The sequence below is a fragment of the Amblyomma maculatum genome, chromosome 11 (assembly GCF_055883805.1).
Source record: "Amblyomma maculatum isolate TAMU_Amacu chromosome 11, ASM5588380v1, whole genome shotgun sequence".
In the NCBI taxonomy this organism is placed as follows: Eukaryota; Metazoa; Arthropoda; class Arachnida; order Ixodida; family Ixodidae; genus Amblyomma; species Amblyomma maculatum.
In genome coordinates this window covers 16,011,452-16,027,175 of record NC_139354.1, presented here as the reverse complement: position 1 = coordinate 16,027,175, position 15,724 = coordinate 16,011,452, and the positions used below count along the sequence as shown (strand labels likewise).

Below are 15,724 nucleotides of genomic sequence, written 5' to 3'. Positions count from 1 at the left end.
ATGAGATTTAACGGCCGCGTGTGGCTATACTGATCACCAGGCTGTCTTCCTTTCTGTGAATAAAAAAAATGATGTGGACGACCAATGTCTCTTCATTGCTAATTAATATAGGCTCAACAATAGGCTGGGCAACATGCCGAAACCAGAGAAAAGTATTTCTCGCTGCGTATATCCTGGTGTAGCCGAGCTAAGCCACTGCCAATATTTTCATACATTGATTGCCATTGAGTTTGAGCAAACGGGTAGTAGAGTTCGAATTATATGATAATTTGAATGCTTTAAGTCTAAATTGATGAGCTTTCATTATGCAGAAATTGTAAGCACTGTGACCTGCTTTTTATTTCTCCCTATTTGCGTTTGTTGGACTTTGAAAAACACAAGTCAATGTATTTCCATTAAGTTTTCTTGCCAAAAGGCACAAATGCCTGCCATTGTCTCAATTTTAAGTCCACCACCACCTTCCTGAACTCTAGTATTTAATAATCAGATGAAAAAACTGTGTGCTTTAATAAAGGGCTACTTCTCCAACCATTTGCCATAACTTACTTTCCACACTCCACTTGTACTGGCCCCACTTGGGAAGACCAAGCACCTGATTGGCGCAGTCGACAACTGTCTTCAGCTTCTGTTTCTGACCTTCCTCGGACTGGGTCACTTCCACCACGTCGAGCCTCTTCCCAGTCAGTTTTTCTGTCAAAAAAAAAGAAAAGAAAAAAAAAAGAGGAATGTGGAAATGTTGGTTTAAATATTCAATATGCACTATAAACCTTGCGACAACTTCAGGATGTCAGATAATGAAGTTGTATCATAACAAAAATGCTGTTTTTGTACTGCGGCATTACCTGATATTAAATTGTTTATGGATTACATACTGGGGCACTTGAACAAACACTGTTAGTTTCATGTAACTATGTTCTCTATGTAGCTTTACTTTTCAAGAGAACATTTGCATTTTAACATGCGTAACACATCCTGCCCATCTCTAATTTTAAGTAAGTCATGAATGAATTCTCAAATTAAAGAAAACTGCAACGACTGATATAGGAGGTATTCACGTGACGTTATCCACTAGGGGCGCTAGCGACCAGCGCAGAATTCGCCATACGCGTGGTCGTGTGTGTGGGCGCCGCACCCAGCCGCAGTATTCAACTCGTTCTGATCCGTGGGGTAAGCCTTTCGCGCCTTTACCGAATCTCTGCATACGCCAGCGAGCGAGTGGATACACCCGTGGACATTGTGGAACAAGAAAAATGACTGTCTGGACAAAATGTTTGACTTTGTGAAAACACCAGCTCGTACGACCGCGGTAACTTCGTCAAGGTGTGCTGTGTACTACAAGACCACTGCTTCGCGTTGAATTCCCAGACATCGGTGCCTGTCATGTGAAGTGCGGTCTTAAGTTTTGCGACAGGTGAAGAAATTAAAACGTAATAAGCCATGAATGTGTTTTAATTTTTGGCAAGAAAGCGAGGCCAAGAGCCACACGTGCGTGAGGGTGTCGATGAACGGCGTACCGTTTTTAGAGGTGAGCACATTGCGACGTGTCTGTTCGCTTAGCTAACGCTGTCACCTCCTCCGACTTTGAAGTGACATGTTACAACTTTATCAAGCGTTATCGCTGCATGTCGCGTTGTTGCGAACCTAGGTTCCATGGGCTATGTGCATTTCAAGCAGAGCTAAGTAACCGATACTGAATTTGTAAAACATGCTCTCTGGGTGTGCCGTTTATTCTGCGGGTGCGTGACAGGACTGTTTCTCTCGACCTTCTGTCACCCAAATTAAGCAACTGCAATGATTCGCTTTACTGCTGGAACGCCTGTGGAAGCTTTGGCAGTTTGCCGACTACCGCCACTAGCAGTGTGTGTTTCGCCGCCACGCCAGGTTTGGAATTGGGGAATTTAATGCGCCCACTGTCTTTTCAAGATGTGTTCTGCCTCAGTGGCAGCTAACAACGGGTTTAACGAGCTGCAAGTAGTTTTTCGCGAAGTGGGTAACCGGCTACTTTTGCTGTCGAGCTGTTGCGCGGGTGATGCCTAGTTGCAACACTGAACAGCTAGTGTTATGTCCCAGAGCATCAAAATATCGCTGCAGACTCCATGCGCATAAAGGGCTCGACAAAGAAAAGTGGATGTGGACGTATTTACCAGCTTGATAAAACTTTACCGATCAATTCCAATATACGGCGGGCACCTGACAGCGAACCTGAAACTGCGCGCGCCGATGCCGCCGGCGACCTCCGACATGGCGGACGAGGCGGGACGATGCTCGCGCCATCTGGTAGTATGACCTCAGTGAATACCTCCTATAGAAAGTAGTAACCGTCATCTACCCTTTCTGCCACTTTTTGGGCTGGTGGTGTTTGGTCCCTGGATTGTTAAAGATGGGCTCGAAGCTTCTTTAGATGTGTCCACTTTCAGAAAAATTTACAAGGTTGATGAAAGAAACCCCAGAATGCTCAACTATTTAACATACCGGTCACATAAAAAACCTTGTCATCACTCAAAAGTTTAAGCCTACATTTTTGTTCCGCAGATTATTATTTTTTTTAATATGGTAGAGAGACTAGAAAAAGTTGACAGAAACTTTACAAAGCAATGATATCTGAAGTAATAAAATGACATTTTGTGTTGTTTGCTCGTACTTCTGTCAAATATAGCAAGCAAAAATAAAAGAATGCATTACTATACACTGGCCTCAATTGATTCTAAAAAATATTGTACCTTGATTAAACACTTATATAAACTGCTGAATCAGATCTAACAGAACTTACAGTTGATAGTAAGCAAAATGTAAAGGACAATTTTGTTCTATCATGGCTTCTATCATACAAGTGAAATGCTGAGAATGACAACCATGTAGTAATGTCATGGAGGTTATACACACAGTATTTCCCTTGAAGTAGAAAAGAAGACTTGTGGAAAAGCTGATTAAAAATATTTTTAAATTGCTAACTACCAGAGCCGTACACAATGATTAGGCAACTAGAGTGAATTATCAAATAATATTTGCACGCAGAGCAAGAATGACCTTTTGGGTGGGAAATGTGTCCATGCATGATTATTTCTATCAGCAGAAATCTCACATATGCAACAAATAATTTTAAGCTTACTTACCAAGAAGCTTTTGTAGAACCTGTCCATCAAACAGGTCCTCTTCAATATCTTTGACAATAATTCGATGACTGGCCAACTCATCGTTGATCCATTCAATGAGGACAGCGATCAACTCCTTCAGTTTTGGATCTTCATAGGACAATGGCTCAATCATGGCCCTTTCTTCCATCTCATCTATTCATAATCGGGATTAAACAAGCGTGTAAGTTGTTACCATCACAAGAACAACATACTGCGACACAAAGCAAGGAGCGCTATGACACATATTTGTCCATGTGAAATAACGAAACTGATATGCGTAGCAAGAGATGAAAAGAGCTGAACATGAGTATTCATACCAAGAACATAATCCTGCGGTGGAAGTTCCGGAAGGGTCGGACTTCCTGGCGTGTCGATAGCATTTTTCCCCTCTTCTTGGAGCTCGACCACTGCACGAACAACATGTATCAGTACTATAATTTGAGAGAAATCTCGACAGCCCATTCCAACATACTCGCCACATTGAACGAGTGAGTTCATTCAAACGAACTTCTAGAGGTACTCAGTGCGCGCGAGAACGATATGTCGGAAAATGTAAGCGCCAGAAGTCACATATGTGCAGAACAATAACTGCTTTAGGCGATGGTATACTTACAAAGCGGCGCTTGCTACGCTAAAATGCAACATAAGAGATTGGGGTGTGGTGCGAAGTACTCCGTCGGTTTGATAGGAGAGGGCGACGAAACAGATGTACACTATGCTCGCAACTTCACAGAATCGTTTGCTCGTTATTAGGTCGATGACAATTAAGGCGGCATGAAAAAAGAGCTGTGAGTGCAGAACTAAAGCCAACACCATACATGGTCACGAAAAGCGGCACCGCCACTCGATCGCTCGATTTCGACGACATTAAGCGAATACAATGCCTAAATGACACTTCAAATAAATGGATCGGTTACTACCTTCCTTAATCTTCTTTCTCCTGCCAAGTGTTCCCAAGTATTCCAAGAATGATTCGTCCTTTTTCCTCTGAGGAGTCACAGGTTTTGGCGACTTCGGCCGCGGGGACGCCATTTTCAGTTTACTCCTACACGCTCTACAATGAGCCAAAAACAAACCAAAACCAACGTGCCAGTTTGGGTAGGTGGCGCCACCTCATAGCGGCAAAAAACACTGCAAGCGAACGCCTCCGATATTCGAGTCGGAGAACAGGCCGCAAATTTCGAAGTCCATTATGGCTGTAATGTCGGCGCAGGCACGGTGCTAGTTGGGCGGTATGAATTAAAAAACTGCCACGAGCTTGTCACGAAACGATCAGTCAGCCCCGCTCCTATGAGCCGATTTTGACCCGCGGAATTGACAGGTTAGTGAATTTTACCGCATAGCATCACATGGCTAACAACAACAACAACAACAACAACAACAACAACAACAACAACAACAACAACAACAACAACAACAACAACAACAACAACAACAATAATAATAATAATAATAATAATAATAATAATAATAATAATAATAATAATAATAATAATAATAATAATAATTGGTTCACAGGAAGGGAAACGCTAGGGTATCTGTCACACTTGTTTCTGCGGTGGTGGGGGCGGTGTACTTTTTTATTACGCCCAAAAATAGGGGACCACAGTCAAAGGACCGGTTGTGCAGGCTTAGAGGAGGTCGGACACCGTGTACGGAATGTTTTCGCACTTGCTGTGTAACTTATGTCGAGTGTAATAACCACAGAGGTTATATCGTTCCATAGCTTATGTCGGGTGTAACTGATCTGGACTAATTGACAGTCTTACTTGATAACCATTAATTAGGTCATTGTGATTAAATTGAACTCCTGGCTGCATCATTAAGTCATCTATCGTTGGTAGCTTATGCTGAACATGAATGCACTGGGATAATTGCTGTTCTTGATTAATACAGTTAATTAGTTGTGATTAATGTAATCTAGTAATGCATTGTTGGATAGTGCACATCTAACACCATTGCGCTACACTATAACTACACTATAATAGCTCTTAATCAGTTATAGTTTTGATTAACAATCAAACTTTAGGCAACATCAACATCAATCCATCGTTGAAAAGGTCTCGACGAGTAGCATCCCAGGTAGCACCGAAATATTAGAGTGATGTTACCTTTTTGTTTCAGTCAAACATTATTTTGACGTTTTTAATGTCCTTTTTTTCTAATGCTTTAGCAGTGTTACATATACCTGTTGTTATAATATTTCGATAAACATTTAAACAATATGAATATAGCATTGTAATAGAAGAGACACCTGGGCGAGTTGGTACGGTGACATGATGAATAAACAGCGCTACAGACTAGGACGGAGGTCAAGAACAGCGCCCGTCCTGCTTGTTCTTGACCTCCGTCCTAGTCTGTAGCGCTGTTTATTCATCGTGAATATAGCATGCATGCAACATAGATGTAACATTCGTGAAAATGTAGAGCAACCTTGATCGAGCATGTAGGCCCACGACTCGTGAGGGTACACAGCATGCACGCTTTGCAAAAACCACAATGCAGTACAATAAACTCCATAATACAGCACAACTCCTACATTCACCTCTGAACAAATATCACAGAGTCAAGTTTTTATATCCATCGCCGACGGGTGTTCCATGAGTAATAGTGGTGAATGGATAATAAGCAAAACTTTCTACCAAAATATTAGGGCTATGCTTGCATTCTACGGTTGGCGTTATCTCAAAGCTCTAATTGCACAGTGTTATTGAAAAAAAAAAACAAAAAAACAAACAAACAAACAAACATGGTTACTGGAAGAAAAAGCGTAAAAGTGCTGGGTGGGAATTATATATGGTATGTTGCTTTACAGTTATGACTCAAATATTACTGTAACGTTTAGAGGACAATATAGAAGGAACATCTGTTTGTAACATTAGTATAATGTTTATGATGTAGCATAAACATTACCTAACATCGTAATAACATTCAAAAGTCAACATTAGCGAGTTCTAGTTTAGCTTTAGCGTAAGTAGCCGTGCTAACGGAAATAAAGTTAGCGTGCCGCAAAAGACTCACCATCAGAGCTAGTTTTAGTATAGCGTTTAGCAAACGGTACACAAACATGATGTATCAGCGATTGAGATTAAATTTGAGGTGCTTGCCAGCGCCGCCTGGTAAGAGAAATGTTTATTGAAATGAAACAAGGCGTAGGTTGAGCCGCAAGGAGCCGAGACAAGCTACTTTGAAGCCGCAAGCAAAGCGAAACTATAGTGCCTAGAATATACTGGCTAGTGTGCCGTGCGGAGGGCTCTCTCAATGGGAGGAGGTGTCCGCGCCGGCGATGCCTTCCAACTTTGGCCGCCAGGGGCGCTGCTCATCGTAAAGGTGCCGTCGACGCCGTCGGCCGCCGGCGCGCCCTTGATTTGCCGCAGCTGCGCTGGCCGAGCCATCAGTGGGTTCGAGCGCTTTGGACGCGTCTACGCTGTTCTTTTGTTTTAGTCGTTCTGTTTCTTGCATTCATATGAGATAATTAAATTTGCAACGACTAATGATGCTAAAAATAAAGCATCAGGGCAGGGAAAAGACATGTTTCGTGTCGCTTTGTCGAGTGGCTACCGCTCGAATCAGGACTAGGTTTCTATGTTCGGTGTGCCATCGGACCCTGCGCAGCTTGCGTAGTGGAAGCGGCTGATTAAAAGACAGGACCGCAAGTTGACTTCAACGTGTGTTGTCTGCGAAAAATATTTTGAGGAGAGCTACATCAAGAGAACGTTCAAAGTGACAGTAAACGGCATCGTCAACGAGCTCGCTATAGAGATAGACCACGAATTAATCCTGAAACCGTGCCAATGCTATTCGACCATTATCCGAACTATCTTCTGCCTAAGAAGACATCTAAAAGAAAGTTGAGGAACCTCTGTGACCAACCGGCCGCTAAACGACAAAAAACGCAGTGCCGTAATGCCAGTGGTGCAGACGGCAGCCATGCGCACCGTCAAGGATGTTTGACAATGCTTCCAAGGAGCTGGCAGCAGCTAGAAGAGCCGAGCGAGAACTCATGCCCGCAGCAGCAGACGTGCAGCTTTGAGCATCGGGATCCGTTTGACTCAGTTTACATACCTGCAACTTGGACCAAATTAACCGAAGCACCTGCTGGATCTGTAGCCTACGCGCGTTATCGAGCCTTAAAAAAAAAAAAAAAAAAGAACTTTGTCACTTTGTACATAGAAAAAGTGATAACTTTTGGAAGCCTGAACGCAGTTCTGTGGACACTACAGTGTATACTCTCGGAAAAGAAAAAAACAAGCGCGTACAATACAACAATATCTAAAGCTGAAGATAGAGCTATATAGGCAGAGTGCACTGGAGGGTCTTTGTTCCGAATGTGGCCTGCAACCAGCTGATTCAGGAAGCACATATCATTCATGGGAATATATTTTGCATAAAAAGTGTCGCTCGACCGTCAACTCTGAAGGGGTTAGCTGCGCTTAATGCAAATACCAGCGGAGGCTTACACAAGATGCGCAGAAAGAAGTTAAAAGCATGCAACTAGCCAAATAAATGCTGCAACATTTCTCGCGCTCTGAGAAGAGCTAAGAGAAAACTGGCATGGAGCGCAGAACAAGTGGCTGTATTGAAAGCGCAAAATGAGGAGCTAATAAGTGAGTCTGTGGTTAAAGCTTTTTTTTTTTTTTTTTTTTTTTTTTAATCCCGCGCGTGACCTAGACAATTGTGACCGTACAACAACCGCTCGGCTGCTGAAACCGCGAAGCCGAAACTGGTGAAGAAAGTAAAATTAATTATAAATTACTTAGCGGTGGTAAGCGAGAAACCACGTGGAGAATTACAGGAATATCTAGCGCATCATTAGCAAGTGAAAAAAAAAATACCACCAAAAATTGGTATCAGACTACTTTAAAATTATTGCGGTGTCATATGTGCGGCCTTTCTCCAAAACCTTTAGCGGTTCATTTCTATATTTTTACTTGTTTATTGTTGCTGCGACTTTTTGCTCAAATTTTACTATATTGTAGACTTTGTAAAAAAAAAAAAAGAATCAGTGATACAATCACCACTTTTGTTTCTTGTCTTTCCTTCTGTTACAAAAAAAAGCGCACCGCATAATAATCATTTATGTATGAAGCAACAATTAAGTGACTTCCTAATAAAACAAATGAATAAAGAGTAAGAACAGATTCAGACTGCTTGTGTTTATTGTCGAATGCGATCTTTGAAAACATAAAAAGCGCCCTTCTTTTCTGTAGCATATATGTGACGCTATAAAACGTCACTAACCTATCACCTATATCACCTTAGCAATAAGCATGACTGAATTGCAGAAACGTCGACGTAAACTATCCGAAAGCATGAGGCCCGTATTGACGTTCGTAGCACTTGACTGCGGCATCGCGATATACCATGGACCATAAGAAAAGACCGAAGAGTAAATAAAATTCAAAGTTGGATTAATGAACAGTGTAAAATATTAAGGGCATTTTCTGATACCTGTGTCACACGGACAATAACAGTCGTCGTCGATCCGTTCCGGGTTAGATCGCGATTGAGAATATAGTTGCCATAATTCGGGACAACCACCTGGATATGAGCTGACTGAGCGCTCACTCAGAAGGAAGATAGATACGATACGCAACATCCGCGATCGCGATGCGTGGATCGCAATCGAGTGGCTCTAGATCAAATAAAATCGTCATCGGAATATTTCATAGCAATATATTGAATCCGGCCTGGACTCGATCGTTTAATCAAAGACTGACAAACTATTGCAACCAACGTGTCAACTTTAGGTGGTTTTCTCAAATTTCTTCTCTCGCTGGATATCAGGAAGTCAATATGTGTTCTGCTTAAGACCTTATCCGGTTCAGCTGAATAAATAAAACAGATATATAGCAGACATGGACCAGACAGTATTTGTTAAACGCTTCCTCGAGCGCTATTTGAGCGTATAATTTTCTCCGCACAGTACTAGGACGGTATGAATGTCTTCCACCAAGACTGTTTTTAGACACAAAGTGCGCTTAAACGGTCGAGAGACAGGTTTCATAGTGAAAAGCGCAGCGCGCTATCCGGACCTATATGCCGCCTATGCTGCCGAGGCCGCGAACGCGGAGCGATAGCACCTTAGCTATTGGTAGCGCCGCCCCGCGGTGGTAGCGGGAAGGCATCACCGCGGCGGACACGCCAGCGCGCGCCCTCGGCACACTAGCCAGTATATTCTAGGCACTATAGCGAAACTATGCGAAACCTTTAGAAGCAGACGAATGCCTGTGGCGCCTATGGAAGCAGACGTGCGAAATGTTTAGAAGTGGCGAACGTCTGCTTCTACAGGTGATACAGACGTACTTCTGCTTCTAAACGTTCCGCACGTCTGCTTCCAAAGCACAGACGGCGTGCCCTTCCAGCGCTGCGCTACTGAACCGCACATTCTTCAGGCGATTTTCAACTATACCATCGAGCGTCTTGAATGATTCACGATATCTGTTGGTGTTGACATGCGTGGAGTACGAAGAGCTTTATCTAGGAGCGCATAAGTCAGCGCGAGCTCGCTCGCGCTGACTTGTTTGAAGCCTACAGTTTGGAAATCTCGCTGCAAAGCAGAAGTGAGCCGAATGTATGCCGCTATATACCGCTCGAAGAATGGTCAGTGGGTGTATCTGCTGTGGACTCCGCGCTATTCAGATTGCCGTTCCGATTCGAAAAGAGGATTTTGAACAACTGTACAACTGGCTTGCTGTGCCAGACACTTTCACCATTGCCCAAGGCGTTATGGTCCCTGGCCGACAGGCGCTTTGCATTGCACTAAGACAGCTTTCGTATTCCAACCGCTGGTTCGATTTGAACATATCTTCAGTCTGCATTCACCAGTGATGTCCAACGTCATGGTTCAAACTACCAGCTATATTGTTGGTAGTTTTATGCACCTGTTTAGCGATGTCAACAATCACAGCTAGCTGACGGAAGCAACAATCACAGTGTTCTGACGGAGAAATTCGCAGCAGTGAGTATTCAAACAATTCATGTTTTTTTTTTCTTTTGCTGTCGCCTGTCGCTTATGCTTCGAATCAAAGCTAATACTACGTGAAAAGTAGCTATGCACAGACCACGATTGTCAAGCAGCGGGTGTTCGGATGCTCGAAACAGATACAGGTTCTGCACTTTTCGCAGAAGTGCGACATTGTCATGAGCAGTGAATCGTGCATACATATTTCCGTTACACTGTGCTCCGACTCTGGCGTTGGATATTTTGATAATGGCGCTTGTCGTCTGCTCTCTTCTACTCTGAGGATTGATGGATGTACAGTGTTCTGCAACTTTATCGGAACCGGTCGAGGCGGGAAAATTTTCTAAGACGGTTCCGATAAAGTTGCAGAACACTGTATACTGCAAGAACCCCGCTTGCATGCCCTTTTGAAGTGAGACTTTGATTATTTAAGAGGTGCATTTCAAACTTCACAGCCAGCTCAATACGTTCCCGTAATTTATAATGATATAGCAGCCAAAATTAGTAGTTAAATATAGTAACCACTGAAACACGACTTTAAACCTATTCGCTGCGTTCAGAGCGGTTGCATCGTCGTAGGCGACACGATTAGGCCTAGGAGCATCAGATTCCAGGCCCAATTATAACAACAAAGCTTCTTTACATCATGCACATCGTCGCCGAAGCAAGATTGGTGAAAGCGAAAAACGACAGTACCAGTAGTTGCCCATAAACGTGCCAACCGGAACTGCAACGACTCCTTGTTCGTCTAAATCGAAAGGCTGCCCGATCCAAGGACGCCGCCATGTTTTCACGCTAAATGCGCAAAAGACGCGCACTAACTCCTCAAAATTGCGTGCAAGCGCTAGCGCTATTTTGCTGTTAGCGTTCAGCGCATGCGCATTTCTGACCCGCTATTTCTTCTAATCACGCAATCGTCGCAAAGCCCGCTAAACTAAATCTCTCTATTAGTACAACGTTTCTTTTGAATGTTCTGCTAATGTTGTTGCTATGTGGCAGACCGCTAGGAAACATTCAGGCAACTTAGACCACAATTTTATAACATTACTCTAACGTTCGGTGCTAACTGGAATCCAACATCAAATGCTAAACGACGCAACAACCACGTCAACCGAGCGTTCACCGAGATACGCTCGTCCAGCTCTATTAAAAACACGCAAACAGAAACAAAACAGTAGCCCTTAACGCTATGCATTCAGTGCACCCCTGTAAATTTTTTTTCTTCTGTGACAGGCCTGCGATGTGATTAATTGCGCAATACGGCCCCTGGTTCGGGTTCGATCAGTCATCAGGGACACCAGGCGAGACTTGGGTGCCTACGGGTAGGCGTCGCAATGGATAGGCTTCAGAGGTATACGGTAATGGAGGCACGTGGCGTGTGGGCCTATCCAAATCAGCTCGGGTTAAAAAGCAAGAACCCAACATTTTATTTTCCTCCAAAACGCAACAAAGGCCGAAGCTGTCGCGGCTAGGCTGACAATAATAGCTGCGCGGTTTCTCTGCGCGGAAAGGTGACCGCACTGCTGAAAAACTCATGAGATTCTGAGATCTTTAGCTTTTTACACCTTTACGAGACGCCTATAACGTAACGTGATCATCACTTCAACAAAAATCCATTAATAAAAGAACAGAAACAGGCTTGCACCCCAAAGACGCGTGATCGTGTGCCATTATAACGAGGAAGAAGAAGAAGAAGAAGCAGAAGAAGAAGAAGAAGAAGCAGAAGAAGAAGAAGAAGAAGAATGAGAAGAAGAAGAAGAAGAAGAAGAAGAAGAAGAAGAAGAAGGAGGAGGAGGAGGAGGAGGAGGAGGAGGAGGAGGAGAAGAAGAAGAAGAAGAAGAAGAAGAAGAAGAAGAAGAAGAAGAAGAAGAAGGAGAAGAAGATGAAGATTCTCCTCTTCGGTAGCCGTTTTTTGATGGAGGCGAAAAGCAAGGCGCCCGTGTACTGTGCGATGCAAGTGCCCGTCAAACAACCCCAGGTGATCCCAATTCCTGGAGTGCTTCACTATGGCATCCCTCACAGCCGGAGTTGCTTCTGGACTTTAAGCCCTACAAACAACATAAACAGATCTGTCTTTTCCCAACATTGATATGAGACATTTTTATATCAATTATTTAATCTAGGTTAAGCCGTGTAGGGAAACCTTGTAAGCAGACCTGCGTCGAGGCTATCAGGTTTTAATCGCGAAGCGATCACTCTCGTTTACGAGCTAGAAGAGATTAAAATGTCAATCTTGGCGTCACGTGCACCACCGTTAAATTTGAGCCAATTTCGCAAGTAAAATGCGCGCATAAATACCCATGTTTCTGCGCGGATCTCAGAGGCTATGCTACACGTACCTCCGTTTTGAAAATGGTGACGACCCGTTCTTTCCGGTAATGACGTCACAGATTCCAATCGACTGGTAAGAAGATCTTTGAATCTGGTTTTCTTGGCAACAAATGCGTCTTTTGCTGCTGGACAAGCTAGTCTCAACATCAATGGACTGTCACAAAAGCAATGCTTAATGAACTCAACAGCTGATCGAGTGGTCTTGTCCTCAGCATCTTTTTTAATTAGCGCTGAAGCTAGTCTTACCAATCGCAAAGAGCTCGAGCCATCGAGAGTTTCTGGCGGCTCTATGGCCTAAAAAGGGGTCGACTGTCGGCATTCTCAGTGAAAGAATTGACGTAATGACGTGCTGTTACTGTGACACCCTAAGGAACGTTGATACATTATTTCGTTTTATGAGTTTTCTAGCTAATCAACGCTCTTTTTCTAATAGAATGGGCTCCCAGAGTACAATCACGAATAGAACTGTACCATATTCATAAAGAGGCAGTATATAACAGCTGTAAATTACAGGTACTCGCATATAGGGAGGGAGAGAAAAATCGAGAACTTGTGGTTTACGCTAAATTATCACAGACACTGCTGTGTGATGAAAAAACGGGGCTAATTAAGAGTTAAACTTATATGGTGGAAAACGCAGCGAGCTATGGAAAAGAAAATGAGTGGTGTAACGTTGAGAGACAGGAAGGGAACGGAGTGGGTCGGGAACAAACCCGAGTTAATGACATTGTTAAAATTAAGAAAAAAAAAAAAGGGGGTGTGCAGGGCACCAATCCGAAGGTTGAAATAACTAACTGGTCGTTAAGGGAAACCGACTGGATTCCAAGAGGAGGCTTCATAGCAGGAAATAATGAGGTGGCCGGACGAGCTTGATAATTTTGCAGAGATAAGATGGGGCAGGTGGCACAGGAACAATTCATTTGGAAATATATGTGAGGTGTCCGAGTCTTTGCCCTGATATGGGTGCTATGGGTGCAGTCAAGATGACGATGATGGTGACCGTTTTATGAATACGGGAAAATCTGGTGCGCTCTTGAGGACTGGCCGTGAAAGCTTATAGAAAGAGTTTTATTTAAAGTTGAAGAACAGAGTGCTACTCTTTCAAAATTTATTTTCCGCTGTATCAACGGCCTGTGCTGGTGAAAAACGTGGGGCAAGAACTGAAGCACGAAGCTACATTTTCCATCTTTTGGAATTATTGCTAGCGCACCTAGATTTCATACTCAACGTTTACCATGCCGCAAAAAAAGAAAGGGAGAGAGAGGGGGAGAGAGAAAGAGAGAGAGAGAGAGAGAGAGAGAGAGAGAGAGAGAGAGAGAGAGAGAGAGAGAGAGAGAGAGAGAGAGAGAGAGAGAGAGAGAGAGAGAGAGAGAGAGAGAGAGAGAGAGAGAGAGAAACGCGATTCGAACGGGCAGCGTTCGTGGCCTTCTCGGAGGATGACGCCAGGTACCAAGTGCTTGGGGCATTTGCCCATCAAGGGGTTATTTTATAACTCTAATAGTTCACTTTGAGCAGATTTCTTACTGGTAGGCGTTCAACTGTTAGGCTTTGACTTACATAGCTTACAAACCAGTCATGTTAGCACGTTCACTGTTCTCAAGAATGCGGAATCGAATCCCAGCCTCAGCGGTCACTTTTCGATGGAAGCGATAAGTAAGCCGCCCGTGTGCTGTGCGATGTCAGAGCACGTTAAAGAATTCCAGGTGGTCGAAATTTCTGGGGTCCTCCACTACGGCGTCCATCATAGCCTGCCTGAGTCGTTTCGGGACGTTAAACTCAACAAACCACAAACCAGAAGTCCACGACCACTTTCCTTCTGGCCCTGCCGGTAGTCATGTTTTGCATACCAACCCAACGCCAGCTGCGCCGGCTATGCCGCCTGCAGTCGCTTTTGCGAAACAGTAACCGGGATGCTACTGCTTGCTTGCAGCTTGTTGCTGGCTTGTCGCTTTTCTTTTCGCCCATGATTGCAACGCCAAAGTTGACATGATGGCATCTGCTGCCGTAGGCAGACATTAAGGAATATAGTGATGATCGGATTAGCGCACTATTAATCTCCGAGACGGATTTAGCGTTGCAACACCGGAGTTTTGTGGCTGCGGAGATCAGGCTTGCTACCTTAATCATTGTGGGTGTGAATCGCAACAGTGCCTTGAGCTTCATATCAGGACAAAAGAAACTGGCATGGGAATCTGGTCACCTCGTATATGTGATCCGGATTGCATGTTTGCATTTCTGCATGAACAGGGTCACGCCTTTGAAAGTTGTGTATAACTCTTAGATGTGCAGTGCATGGTGCCGAAATATATTGTCAAAACTGTGAGGTACCCGCGCCTAAACCTACGTTTCTACATTGGCTTGATAATTTGATGGTGAGGACTTAAGGCGCCTGTGTGCTGTGCAATGTCAGTGCACGTTAAAGAACCCCAGGTGGTCGAAATTTCCGGAGTATACTGCACTACGGCGTCTCTCATAGCCTGAGTCACTTTGGGACGTTAAACCCCACAAACCAACCAAATAAATGACACCAGAGGCGCGACGCGTGAGTATGTATATAGCTCGCTCCGTGGTGCACGGTTTGTGGGTTAGATATATTTTCTAGATATTAGCATGACGTGCCGAGATTTGACAGCCCACACACAGCATACATGCGGCGTTGAGAAGCTTGGGAGAGAAGTAACTAGAATCAACCGTACTTCGTATCCGTCGTTGACCTTTGTCCCAAGCAGTTAGCGCACACGCACATTGGGTACCTCATACTGCGGTGACATCGAAGATTCGACCACTCTCGTAGAGCGCCGCTCCATCTCTGTCCCTGATCCCTGCAGCTAAGAAGTTTCCTTCTGTCGAAAACAAAGTGTAAGTAATAGTCATCACAAAAAAATATATGATATAATCAACCATGCTCTGCTTTGGCGGAAACTGTATACGGGCAAAGCTTTGGGGGTGAAGTGCGGCAGACGGAATGCAGACAGAACAGAGGTGATGTATGGGGTGTGCTAGCAAGCAGTACTTCAACCACGGCATCAGGCCGGAATGACTTTCGAAAATGCACTTAAATTCCCGCCTCGACGACTGATCGATGACTGTTAGGCTGCCGGAGACACGGTGATAATAAGCGCAGAGACAGCCGAAATGGTTAGGGATGTGAAAGCAACAGAGGTAACAAGAAAGCTACGACCTGGTCAAATGTTTCAGGGAATCCCCGAAGGTGGAGTATAGATTGTAATAAGGGAGTAATTACTGACTGGCATTCACCCAAGTGCAGCCATACGGCTACATAGGAAACCTATAC

At 44.1% G+C, this 15,724-nt stretch overlaps 1 protein-coding gene across 3 annotated transcripts in view; it reads right to left on the bottom strand.

Moving 5' to 3' along the window:
- The window catches only part of parvin (beta-parvin), a 41,272-nt gene that overhangs the window by 12,443 nt on the left and 13,105 nt on the right, over positions 1-15,724 (bottom strand). For 2 of the 3 annotated variants that reach the window (XM_084583907.1, XM_084583906.1), the window contains exons 5-7: positions 3,452-3,541; positions 3,114-3,287; positions 547-690 (exon numbers count right to left, since the gene is read on the bottom strand). In XM_084583907.1, coding sequence (XP_084440033.1) covers positions 547-690; positions 3,114-3,287; positions 3,452-3,541 — 408 coding nt within the window. Of the gene's footprint in view, positions 1-546; positions 691-3,113; positions 3,288-3,451; positions 3,542-4,054; positions 4,213-15,724 lie in introns of those variants that run through there. The other variant, XM_084583908.1, reaches the window with a different exon arrangement.